This window comes from Myxocyprinus asiaticus, chromosome 45 (genome assembly GCF_019703515.2).
Source record: "Myxocyprinus asiaticus isolate MX2 ecotype Aquarium Trade chromosome 45, UBuf_Myxa_2, whole genome shotgun sequence".
In the NCBI taxonomy this organism is placed as follows: Eukaryota; Metazoa; Chordata; class Actinopteri; order Cypriniformes; family Catostomidae; genus Myxocyprinus; species Myxocyprinus asiaticus.
Genome location: NC_059388.1, coordinates 6,695,918 through 6,709,290, shown reverse-complemented (window position 1 = coordinate 6,709,290; position 13,373 = coordinate 6,695,918). Strand labels below are relative to the sequence as shown.

Here is a 13,373-nt window from a genome sequence, read left to right as displayed (position 1 = left end):
TTATTGTTAAGCGTTACCGTTTTTTAATGCTTTACTCGTGTGCCACAATAATGTAATGCATTTTAATTATGTATTATTTTTTTATAATATAGATATTTTATTTAAAATTATTTAAATATAACTATTTATAATTATTAAATCATTCTATATTGTATTATTTCTATTTGAGGGGCTTTTTCAGCAATTATTTATATATGCGATTGTGATTAATTCGATTAATTAATCGGCATACCATGTAATTTATTCGATTAAACTTTTTAATCAATTGACAGCCCTTAATATCCTTTTAGGTTCTGGTTCAGAACAAACTTTGCTTATGGTATATTCATTTTTAAGGCCATATATGGTTGAATCTCAGAGATATGGGGCTCTCAATGTGGCTCCATGCATAAATTGTTTACTTTTACCCATTTCAGTGGTCAAAAACCAAATGTGGGTCACATGGTCTAAAGCTAGCTTTTCTTGTCAAACAAAACAAAGGTTTAAAGAACAAATAATTTTGAAACTAGAAATGTACATTTGAAAATTTCTTGAATCCAAAAACATATATATAAAGTAGGAATTGCACTAACTGACGAGCTGCATGTGTCGCTTGTTCTTAATAATTGGGTATTATTGGATTATTATTAGTAGTAGTAGTATTAATCGAGATTATTATATGTGAATAAGTAAAGATATTTTCAAAATTATTTGTACATTATTTGAATATTAGAACAAACTAACCTCATTTGGTTGATTTGACATGGAATAAACCAGTAGCTAGACTCAAATTTGGATTTATAATGAGGTGCACATAAATTTCCATTTAAAATTTTATTCTGGGATATTTATTGGGCACAGTGGAAGTCAAGTGAGTGTACAGTAGGTTACTGTTCAGAAGCTTGCACTGACGTGTTCATGGATTTCACAGAAACATGCTGATTATTGTAATGCATCAGACACATTCTCATGAGCTTCTGATATAATATGAAATGTGTGTTTGTGTGTGTAGGTGTGCGGAGGGTCGTCAGGTCTAGATGGTTGCAGTGCTTGTGGTGGTTTGGGCTGTGTGAACGAGGATGGCGTGTCTCAATGTGGGGGTGATGGATGTGAGACAATAGTGACTCGATCTCAAGACGCCTTGAACAAAGCTGAAAACTTTGACCAAGAGATCTTACAAGCTTTAAGGGAAGTAGACAAGCTTCAAAAGATGGTTGGTACTCAATAATATACTATTCATTTACGGTTTTATTAGATTATAACACTTTTATTGTTGCTGTCATTAAGTATATCAAGAAAGAAATCTTTGAAAATACTGTCATAATTTACTCACCTTCATGTTGTTCCAAACTGTATGACTTTCTTTCTTGTGCGGATCACAAGAGAAAGTTTGAATTAATATCCCGGTTTTTCTTTTCAGTACAATGGCAGTTGGTAGTGACTCAATTTAAAGCTTAAAAAAGCACCCAAATGTATCATTAACGTAGACTGTGCGACTTGCTGTGCCATATTCCAAGTCTTCTGAAGCCATACAATAGGTGAGAAACAAACCAAAATGTAAGATATTTTTCAGCGAATATCTTGACATCTGTTGCAGGTTCATGAGTGCTATGAGAAGCCTGTTCACAGTGACACACGTTCACACGAGAACTTGCGTAGTTTTTAGCGCTAATAATCACACATTCTTGCATGAATAGTTCCTTTGTAAGCTTTTAAGTGAGTCATTATCAACTGCCATTATATCAAAAAGATGGACTGGTCTATTCATGTGCATTAGAAAATAAGTCATAAGGGTTTGGAACATCATGAGGGTGAATAAATTATGACAGAATTTTCATTTTTGGGTGAACGATTCCTTTAACATGAATAGTTTCATATGCTTAGTTAACTCAAGGAGTAATTTAGTGTTCAGTTCACAAAAGTAGTTGAATGTTATCAATTAAAATTGATTTAGCATAATATTTTAGCAGTTTAATATTCTTAGTTAACTCATGAGGTAGTTTAATCAGTCAACACAAGATGTAATTAAATATTATCAGTTAACACTAGGTTAGGTAAGCGCTCTTGTAAGTACATTTATGTTTGTTTGTTTGTTTTGTTTTTTTTCAGGTGTCAGATGCTCGAGGACGTACGGATGAAGCCAAACTCAACACTCAGGATGTGTTGCTGAGAGCCAATCAGAGCAAAGCACGAGTGGAACAGACCAATGAGGAGCTCAGAGATCTCATTCAGCAAATACGACACTTTCTCACAAGTATGACTTCTCACATATACTAAACACACACAACACTCAAAACTATTGTAGAATAACTATTATTTTATCATACCATATTATATCATAGTTCCATTTCTAACATAAATATTTTTTCTCACTGTATCTTTGACATAATAATTAATGATTTGAAATGTTTCAACCATATAATGCTTTTACTGTACATGTTCCAACAAATACTGATATGAGAGATGTTATTTATATATATATTGTAAAAGATGAAGCGAGGAGCAGTTTTTCCTTCTTCAGGTGAGGCTTTATTTTCCCCTCTTGGCGACACCACTTTACAGTTTACCTTCACACACTAAACTGACACTAACACACACTGCTTTCATAAATAAACTTCCACTACTAGAAAAATCCTTGCTCTGGCTCGGCTCTGTCGTATCCAGTCTCTCTCTCGACTGAGTGTTGTGTCGCTCTATTTATGCCGCTCTCCCCGTGCTCACTGAAATTAGAGACAGGTGTTAGACATAATTTAGCTCAGGTGTAAGCGCCCTTACTGCTTTCTCTCTCCGGAGAGATGCTTGACCACGCCCCCGCTGCCACATATCCCCACCGCCCGACTCAGGCCGGGGCGGCATCCGGCCTGCCTACCACTCCCCCCCCATTCCTGGAAAGGAAGTCGGCGACAGCCATCTGCGCCCCCGGTCTGTGGACCACCTTGAACTTAAACGGCTGAAGAGCCAGATACCAACGGGTGATCCGGGCGTTAGTATCTTTCATGCGGTGGAGCCACTGGAGTGGGGCGTGATCCGAGCAGAGGGTGAAGGCCCGCCCCAGCAGGTAGTATCGGAGAGTGAGGACCGCCCACTTGATGGCGAGACACTCCTTTTCCACGGTGCTGTACTTAGTTTCCCTTAACGAGAGCTTATGGCTAATGTACAGCACCGGACGCTCCTCCCCCTCCACCACCTGCGAGAGTACGGCCCCCAGCCCCCTGTCTGAAGCATCTGTCTGTAAAACAAAAGGGAGAGAGAAGTCAGGTGAATGTAACAGCGGCCCCCCGCAAAGTGCGGCTTTAACTTGCGTGAACGCCCGTTGACACTGCTCCGTCCACTGGACCGGATCTGGAGCTCCCTTTTTAGTGAGATCAGTCAGCGGGCTGGTGACGTCCGCATAATTAGGCACGAACCTTCTATAATAGCCAGCCAGCCCCAGGAACTGTCTCACCCCCTTTTTGGTCTTGGGTCTCGGGCAGGTCGCAATCGCCGCTGTCTTGTCAATTTGGGGACGCACCTGCCCGTGGCCCAAGTGGAACCCCAGATACCGTACCTCCACCCGTCCAATCGCGCACTTCTTCGGGTTCGCTGTGAGTCCCGCTCGGCGCAGCGATCTCAGAACCGCCCTCAGATGTTGCATATGCCGCTGCCAATAATTGCTATAAATGATGATGTCATCTAAATAGGCAGCGGCGTAAGCTGAATGCGGCCTGAGGATTCGGTCCATGAGATGCTGAAACGTAGCCGGGCTCCAAACAAACCGAACGGAAGTGTCACAAATTGGTGTAATCCAAACGGTGTGGAGAAGGCGGTTTTCTCATGGGAAATTGGTGTCAAGGGGATCTGCCAATAACCCTTCGTCAAATCCAATGTCGAATAAAAACAAGCAGTGCCCAACCGATCGAGCAACTCTCAAAAATTTAGACACCGCGTTGACTTTCCTGTAATCCACACAAAATCGCACAGACCCGTCGCTCTTAGGCACTAGAACAACTGGACTGGACCAATTGCTGTGGGATTCTTCTATTACCCCCATATCAAGCATCGCATCCAATTCTTCCCGAACAATTTTCTTTTTGTGTTCGGGTAGTCGATAGGGGCGGCTATGTACCACCACCCCCGGCTCAGTCTCGATGTGGTGATGGATGAGGTTTGTATGTCCCGGTAGAGGGGAGAACACATCTGCAAACTCCTGTTGCAACTTAGCAGCCTCCGCTAGTTGGCTTGGTGAGAGGTGGTCTCCGCAAGTGACCGGGGTGAACTGTTTATGTTTTGAACTCACCTCCGGTCCGAGCTCCGCCTTCTCGGGAACCACCGTAGCCAACGTCATGGGGACTGCCTCCCTCCACAATTTTAGGAGATTGAGGTGGCATATTTGACGTGCGTCCCCTCTATCGGTTCGTTTAACCTCATAATCGAGATCTCCCACTCGTCATGTGACCTCAAAGGGTCCTTGCCACTTGGCAAGTAATTTAGAGCTTGATGTGGGAAGCAATACAAGCACTTTATCTCCCGGTGCAAATTCCCTTAGCTGAGTTCCCCTGTCATACAGTCGGCGCTGTCATTCTTGAGCTTGAAGCAAATTCTCCTGTGTTAGTTGCCCCAAGGTGTGGAGTTTTGCTCTAAGATCAAGAACGTACTGAATTTCATTTTTACTGTTTGAAGGTCCTTCCTCCCAGGCCTCTCGCATTACATCAAGCACGCCGCGTGGGCATCGCCCATACAGCAGCTCGAATGGGGAGAAGCCAGTGGAGGCTTGCGGGACCTCTTGTACTGCAAATAACAGGGGGTCGAGCCATTTATCCCAATTTCTAGAATCATCGTGCACGAACTTACGAATCATGTTTTTGAGGGTTTTATTAAATCGTTCCACCAGACCATCCGTTTGAGGATGGTATACACTGGTGCGAATCGATTTAATATTTAATAACTCATACAGGTCTCGTAGTGTTCGTGACATAAATGTTGTGCCTTGATCGGTGAGGATTTCTTTCGGAATCCCCACCCGGGAGATTATTTTGAAGAGTGCCTCCGCAACACTGCGTGCTGAGATGTTGCGAAGAGGCACTGCTTCCGGATATCGCGTTGCATAGTCCACTAGGACCAATACAAAGCGATGTCCGCGTGCTGACCGTTCTAATGGCCCGACGAGGTCCATTCCAATTCTCTCAAAGGGGACCTCGATCAGAGGGAGAGGGTGCAATGGCGCTTTTGGGGTGGCCGGTGGGTTAACCAGCTGGCATTCACGGCATGCCGCACACCACCTGCGGACATCGCCGCTAATGCCCGGCCAATAGAAACGGGCTATTAGGCGGTTCAGTGTTTTCCTTTCTCCTAGATGACCTGCCATGGGATTATAATGAGCCGCCTGGAATACCATTTCCCGACGGCTCCTTGGAATCAAAAGTTGGGTTGTATCCTCTTTGGTCCGAGTGTCCTGTGTCACTCGATACAACCGCTCATTTATAATTGCAAAATAGGGGTATGAAAGTGCGATGTCAGGCTGGAGTCGTTGACCATCGATGACTCTCACTTGGTCAAAGGAGTGTTTGAGGGTTTCGTCTCGCGACTGCTCCAAAGGGAAATCCCCGTCAGGGAATTCCCTGAGAAGGGGAGGGGCAGCAGCCTCTCCCCCTCTCTCGTCATCATGAAGTGGAGCTGTCGAGGACGGCCCCGGCTCCGCCTCCCCTGCCAGAGCATCGCACATCACACATCTCCCTATTTTCACACAGGACCCATCCGCGCAAATTCCCTTTAATAAAATTCTAAAATCATGCCAATCAGTCCCCAGAATCAGCGGATGGGTGAGGCGGGAACTAACCGCAGCCTCCACTCTATGCTTTTTCCCCCGAAATTTAATTGTCAGGGTCACCACCGGATACTTGTGAATATCCCCGTGTACACACTTCACCTTCACCATTTTGGATGTGACCAATGCCTCGGGTTGAACCAGGCGTTGGTGGATAGTGGTTTGATTACACCCGGTATCCACCAACGCTTGGTGAATACCCCCTTGACACTTACCGGTATCCGGTATGCTCCGGCCCGGTCGGGGGCAGCCTGTGGGAGGTCAGAGACCCGCACCACCGTCCCCAGCTCCATCAGAGGGCACTGATCTCGGAAGTGGCTCGGGTCTCCGCACCTCCAGCAGGCCGGCCCAGGCGCTACACCCGCACTTGCGTCGGCGGGCGCCCCCCTGAGGGGGAGAGCGGCGGGCCATTGGAGTAGGGGAAGGTGTCGCCTCCCACACCCGGGGAACTGGTCTCAGGGGCTGAGTTCCTCCTCGTCTGCGTGGGGCAGGAACGGGACCTGGAGACAGAGCAGACGAGAGAGAGAGAGGGGAGGGGGAAGAAACAGAGGGAGGAGAGAAAACGTAGGAGGGATCTTCCGCCCTCGGGATCGCCGCCATGTGGTCCTCCGCAAGTCGGATGGCTTCCTCCAACGACGCCGGGCGGTGGCACTGGACCCACTCCACCGTCCCTTTTGGCAGTCGAACTATAAACTGTTCCAGTACCACCTGGTCGATAATTCCCTGGATGTCGCGATCCCCCGCTAGCAGCCATCTTCGGCAGGCGTCACGGAGCCGCTGGGCAAAGGCAAACGGGCGGTCGGTGCTTTCCAACTTCAAGCTCCGGAAGAGTTGACGACTTTCCTCTGGAGTGCGACCAACCCATTGCAAGATGGCTCTTTTTAGATTTCCGTAGGCCAGGAGGCTCGACACTGGCAGTTGTTTAGCCGCGAGCTGGGCTTCCCCGGACAATAGTGGGATCAATCGGGCTGCCCATTGGCCGAGCGGCCAGCCCCAGATCTCGGCGGTCCGCTCAAACAAATCCAGGAAGGCCTCGGGGTCGTCCGCCGCCCCCATTTTCTGTAATGCTGGCGGGGGTAATGGCGTGGGTGTGTCCGGGGTCATGGCTGAGGATGCCCCCTGGCCGAGGAGGCTCCGGATCGCCTGCCGGTCCTCGGCTTGAGCATGCATGAGCTTGACAAACCGGCGGTCTTGATCTTGTCGGAGCTCAAGCAGCGTTTGTTGGTGGTTCTGATGTAGTCTGGCAAGGGCTTGGAGGATCTCCGCCAACTGGGAGGACTCTACGGGACGACCTCCATCCATCTTCGACCCAAACTTCAACCCGGGTTTCGGCACCAGTGTAAAAGATGAAGTGAGGAGCAGTTTTTCCTTCTTCAGGTGAGGCTTTATTTTCCCCTCTTGGCGACACCACTTTACAGTTTACCTTCACACACTAAACTGACACTAACACACACTGCTTTCATAAATAAACTTCCACTACTAGAAAAATCCTTGCTCTGGCTCGGCTCTGTCGTATCCAGTCTCTCTCTCGACTGAGTGTTGTGTCGCTCTATTTATGCTGCTCTCCCCGTGCTCACTGAAATTAGAGACAGGTGTTAGACATAATTTAGCTCAGGTGTAAGCACCCTTACCGCTTTCTCTCTCCGGAGAGATGCTTGACCACGTCCCCGCTGCCACAATATATATATATATATATATATATATATATATATATATATATATATATATATATATATAAATGGAAACTAAGTTCTGATTGTGTGTGTGTGTGTGTGTGTGTGTGTGTAGATGCCACAGATCCCAAGCGTATAGAGGAAGTAGCTGATGAGGTGTTGAAACTGAGTTTGCCAGTGTCGTCCGGGGTGTTAAAGAACGTCACTACAGAGATTCGCCATCATGTGGCCCGACTGACCAGTGTGGATAATATTATCACCCAGACAGAAGAGCAAGCCCACTCTGCAGAGAGACTCCTGCAACGAGCACAAGCTGCCAGGTGAACACACACACACACACACGTGTAAGGATGATTCTTCAGTTAGGGGAACTATTCTGTCCCATTAGATAATTTAAAAAATGTTTCTTTGGAAAAATAGATTATTTAGGCCATATCTCTGTGCAAGGGTGCTGTTGTTCTGAATATCAGCACAGCTGTGATTCAGCCACAGGCTCTAGACCGTGCTGATATTCAGAACAACAGCACGATTGTGAGTGTGATATTGTTTTTATACAACAGTTCTACAGACAAGTAAATAATATAAAGTAACTCACGTTTCAGACAACAATTGGCCAGTAAGTTTCACTTGGATAATCAGATTTGAAAACCGGACTTACTGTTGTATAATATAACTTTTAGACTTTTTATTGCTTTTACCTAATTTTTAAGATTGTTGAAATGTTGAATACAACTTGGTCTCATAGAATCACAAAACTATAACTACAATTGGCTCATTGTATGCATCGCAACAGTTTCCTGGTGAGGAGCTTCAACAATGAGTTTTACTCACTTTTCATGCAGATCACAGGTAAAACGGCAGATCATCAGTTCATAAACACCTACTTTACACTCTGTTCCTCACACAATGATATTGCATGACATCTTAACACTTTTACTATAGCGCAGGGGTGTTCAAACTTTTTCTGTTGGTGGCCAAGTTTGGGCTGCATTGCCGTATTCATTTAAAAAGGGCTAGATGCTACTAGATTGCCACTATGCATCATCTATATATTGAATGCTTAATATTCTGCAAGTTTTAATCACACTTTGTGCTCTGTGGTATTTTTGTGTAGGCTGGATAGGCTATTTCGCTCTACAAGAACACTTGTTATTGATCAGTGATGTGTCTTATACAAAATATATGCTATTCACAATTTTACCTTTTTGACATCCACTCAGTGTCACTGCAAATGATATATACACAGAGCTGCTACTGATCAGTGTTGGGTGTGACTCATCACAATAATCAGAATCAGATTACATTTTCCTGTTATGAAGTGATGCAAGGAATAACTCTTCAGTGTTGGATGTAATCCCATTACAAAGTAAAAAGTTACTGTAATCTAATTTTTAGTCAAACAAAGCAGTGTAATGCAATTACAACATTTTAAATTCATGTAATCAGATTACAGTTACTGACTTTGTTACTTAAATTACTTTTAAGTACATTATATGGTTATGCTTCTAATATATTATTTATGTACATTACATGAATTATGGCCCCGTAAAGAGTCATTGTGAAGGTGAAATTTGAGGTGTTAAGTGTATGAATTGTGTGTAACAATGAACAAGAAAGAAATATAGACATTATTTTGAATTTGTTGAGCAGAAAAGTGTTTTAAAAGTAACTTAAATGCAAAGTAATTAGTAATTTGACTTCTTTTTCAATGAAGTAATTTATTCAAGGGGCCTGATAACAAAGTTTTAACAAAGATTTCAAGTACCCCTAATTGAAGACTCACCCATAAATAGACCCTCCTATACACATTACATTTCAAATGTGTTGTGTGTATATTACAGTGAGAGAACTACAGCACTTAAACAGGCCACTGATGAGATAAGAGAAACTCTAGATGATACTGAGCGTGCTCAGTCTGCTGCCAGTGAAAAACTGAAAGAGGCTGAGAGTGACACGGACCTCTCAAGACAACAAATCACTGTTGTAAGTGTGAAGATGCTGCATATTAGACTTCCTGTTTTATGCTTATGTTTAAGTCAGTGAATGCTATTAAATTATTTTATGATTGATAATTATCTGCTATAAATGAGGACCCATGTTAGCGATTTCGTCTGAGTTTGAAACATGCTGTCCTACTTTTATGAGATTTTCTCAAGTGAAAAAGCAGAATATGGGTGGTCATACAGTATGCAAATATGGTCATAGTTGTAACACCATAACCATGAAGATTTCTGTGCAAGTTAAACTTTGTGTGTGTGTGTGTGTGTGATACAACCCCTTTAAATATGATCAGCTCGTTTTTTTTCTGAATTATTTAATTATTTTTTATGACTATTCTGTATGTGTGTGTGTGTTTGCAGGTCCAATCTAAGACAGAAGCAACTGAGTTTAAACTGAGTAGCGGCACAGGAAGATTTTTAGATCTTGAGAACGAGGTGGACAAACTCCGACGGAAAACTCTAGAAGTGTCCAGTAGTGCAGAGCACATTCACAGACGGTCTGAGTACATCACAACTGAAACTGAGCAAACCGAACGGGTAAAGAAATTTAAGGAAATTTGCACCTGCCATTTAAAAGAATAGTTCACCCAAACATTTTAATTCTGTAATCATTTACCCACCCTCATTTCATTGCAAACCCACATGATGGGATGCATAAATAATACCCTAATAGCAGTCTACAGTGTCAAGTAAAAGTATGTGAACCCTTTGGAATTTGTTGGTTTTCTACATTAATTGGTCATAAGATGTGACCTCATCTTCATTAAAGTCACAAGTATAGACAAACACAATGTGCTTAAGCTAACAACACACAAACAATTATTATCTTTCATGTCTTTATTGAACAGTAGCGTTGTGGAGTGTCAAGACTGTCTTTAGCCAACTTCAGGCACACAGCAATGTTTTTGTTGGAAAGCAGCAGCTTCCTTTGTGGTGTCCTGCCATGGACACCATGCCAGTTTCATGTTTTCCATATAGTAAACTCATGAACAGAGATGTTAACCAGTTCCAATTATTCCTGCAAGTCTTCAGCTGTCACTCTAGTGTTCTTTTTTACCTCACTGAGCATTCTGTGGTGTACCCTTTGAGTCATCTTTGCTGAACGGCCACTTCTAGGGAGAGTAGCCACAGAACTAAATCATCTCCATTAATAGACAATTTGTCTAACTGTAGACAGATGAATATCTAAGCTTGTCGAGATAACTTTGTTACCCTTTCCAGCTTTATGCAGGTCTTTTTAGATCTCTTTTTTGCGAGGCATGGCCCGTGTCAGAAGATGCTTCTTATGAATAGCAAACTCAAAATGTTTGAGTGCTTTTTATAGGTCAAAGCAGCTCTAACCCACACCTCCAATCTCGTTTCATTAATTGGATGCCAGGTTTACCAGCTCCTGACTCTAATTAGCTTTTGTTGACATCATTAGCCTAGGGGTTCACAAACTTTTTCCAACCTACACTGTGAATGTTTGAATGAATGTATTCAATTTGTACAAGAACAATACAATAATTTGTATGTTATTAGTTAACACTATTAGTGCTATTACTTTGTGCCTGTTCGTTATTGTAACTTAGATGAAGATCAAACCCCGTTTTGAGACAAATTTATACATAAATGCAGGTAATTCCAAAGGGTTCACACACTTTTTCTTGCCACTGCATATGACTCTTGTGCTATATTCCAAGTCTTCTAAAGCCATACGATAATTTTGTGTGAGGAACAGACTCAAAAATGGCATGTGAAGTGCTGTTGGTGCTTTTTATTAACCTCCTATAAGTTTAACAGTAGACTTAAATTAAGCTTTTATTTGATGTATATTTGTGTATTTTTAGGATTTTGACTCAGTTGTGCAGCCTAAGTACCAACTGGTCAGCGGTCTGATTGATCAAAAGGCAGCAGCCGTGTTTGATGCACGTGAGAAGGCAGAGCAACTACGACAGGAGGCAAAAGACCTATTAATAGATTCCACAAACAAACTACAGAGACTAAGAGGTGAACACAAAGACCACTCATGCTCTCTCATATTAGTCATGAATTAAGAAATTTAAATATTATTGATTCTTTCTCACTTTTCTTTCTTACTGTCTCACTCTCTTAGAGCTAGAAAGATCTTTTTCAGTAAATCAGCACACCCTGGTGGCAAAAGCTCAGGAGTTGGATGCACTTGAGAATGAAGCCAGAGATGTACTGCAAGAACTGATTCAGAAAATCACAGTCTACAGCACCTGCTCTTAATATTTATCACTGAAATGTTGATTAAGGTTCAGCTGTATAACCTGGCATCAACCATGCAAATGCAATTTTATAATTTCACAAGTATATTACTAACTGCCCGACTCATTTTATTATCAATGTAGAATTTTTTTAAGACTACTTCTGACATTTTAGCATACCCTTTCTAAACTATGTAAACAGTCTTTGTACCACTGCAATATTTGTTATAATGAAAAAGTCAAAGAAGTTCACTCAGCTTGTTGTGTCTTCCATGATATAAGGGCAGGGTGGTTGTGTGTGTGGGGTAGGGGGTTGGGAAGTACGCACACACCTGCGGTCTCGCCATCTCAAGAGGCTGTTAATAATTCTGCAACGCCATGGAGCTCAACTCGCATAGTTTTCCATTAAATTTGACCCAAATCATTATCAAAGGACAAAGATTATTTACTCTAGTCATCACTGGATAATATACTGTGTGTATGTATCTTTTAAATAGCCTATACAATGTATTTTCTGTTACAAGTCTTTTTGTGAATGAAAGACCTATTCAAGGCTACATACAGAGAAATTACATAATAAAGTCGCCATTTCTAATCGTTCAGTTTGCACAGTTACACAAGTTTCATCCACTAACCTGCAAACTCATCAATGCCACTTTGTTAATTCATTTGTTAATGGCGCTTTTGGGGTGGCCGGTGGGTTAACCAGCTGGCATTCACGGCATGCCGCACACCACCTGCGGACATCGCCGCTAATGCCCGGCCAATAGAAACGGGCTATTAGGCGGTTCAGTGTTTTCCTTTCTCCTAGATGACCTGCCATGGGATTATAATGAGCCGCCTGGAATACCATTTCCCGACGGCTCCTTGGAATCAAAAGTTGGGTTGTATCCTCTTTGGTCCGAGTGTCCTGTGTCACTCGATACAACCGCTCATTTATAATTGCAAAATAGGGGTATGAAAGTGCGATGTCAGGCTGGAGTCGTTGACCATCGATGACTCTCACTTGGTCAAAGGAGTGTTTGAGGGTTTCGTCTCGCGACTGCTCCAAAGGGAAATCCCCGTCAGGGAATTCCCTGAGAAGGGGAGGGGCAGCAGCCTCTCCCCCTCTCTCGTCATCATGAAGTGGAGCTGTCGAGGACGGCCCCGGCTCCGCCTCCCCTGCCAGAGCATCGCACATCACACATCTCCCTATTTTCACACAGGACCCATCCGCGCAAATTCCCTTTAATAAAATTCTAAAATCATGCCAATCAGTCCCCAGAATCAGCGGATGGGTGAGGCGGGAACTAACCGCAGCCTCCACTCTATGCTTTTTCCCCCGAAATTTAATTGTCAGGGTCACCACCGGATACTTGTGAATATCCCCGTGTACACACTTCACCTTCACCATTTTGGATGTGACCAATGCCTCGGGTTGAACCAGGCGTTGGTGGATAGTGGTTTGATTACACCCGGTATCCACCAACGCTTGGTGAATACCCCCTTGACACTTACCGGTATCCGGTATGCTCCGGCCCGGTCGGGGGCAGCCTGTGGGAGGTCAGAGACCCGCACCACCGTCCCCAGCTCCATCAGAGGGCACTGATCTCGGAAGTGGCTCGGGTCTCCGCACCTCCAGCAGGCCGGCCCAGGCGCTACACCCGCACTTGCGTCGGCGGGCGCCCCCCTGAGGGGGAGAGCGGCGGGCCATTGGAGTAGGGGAAGG

The 13,373-nt window shown here is 43.8% G+C and overlaps 1 protein-coding gene across 6 annotated transcripts in view; it reads left to right on the top strand.

Annotated features, from left to right (window-relative positions):
* The window catches only part of LOC127434877 (laminin subunit beta-1-like), a 102,977-nt gene that overhangs the window by 83,890 nt on the left and 5,714 nt on the right, over nucleotides 1-13,373 (top strand). The window contains exons 26-32 of one of the 6 annotated variants that reach the window (XM_051687913.1): nucleotides 992-1,192; nucleotides 2,089-2,233; nucleotides 7,571-7,775; nucleotides 9,297-9,438; nucleotides 9,816-9,992; nucleotides 11,285-11,444; nucleotides 11,551-11,917. In XM_051687913.1, the coding sequence (XP_051543873.1) occupies nucleotides 992-1,192; nucleotides 2,089-2,233; nucleotides 7,571-7,775; nucleotides 9,297-9,438; nucleotides 9,816-9,992; nucleotides 11,285-11,444; nucleotides 11,551-11,687 (1,167 nt within the window). In that variant the 3' untranslated portion in view covers nucleotides 11,688-11,917. Of the gene's footprint in view, nucleotides 1-991; nucleotides 1,193-2,088; nucleotides 2,234-7,570; nucleotides 7,776-9,296; nucleotides 9,439-9,815; nucleotides 9,993-11,284; nucleotides 11,445-11,550; nucleotides 11,918-13,373 lie in introns of those variants that run through there. The other 5 variants (XM_051687917.1, XM_051687916.1, XM_051687914.1 and 2 more) reach the window with 5 other exon arrangements.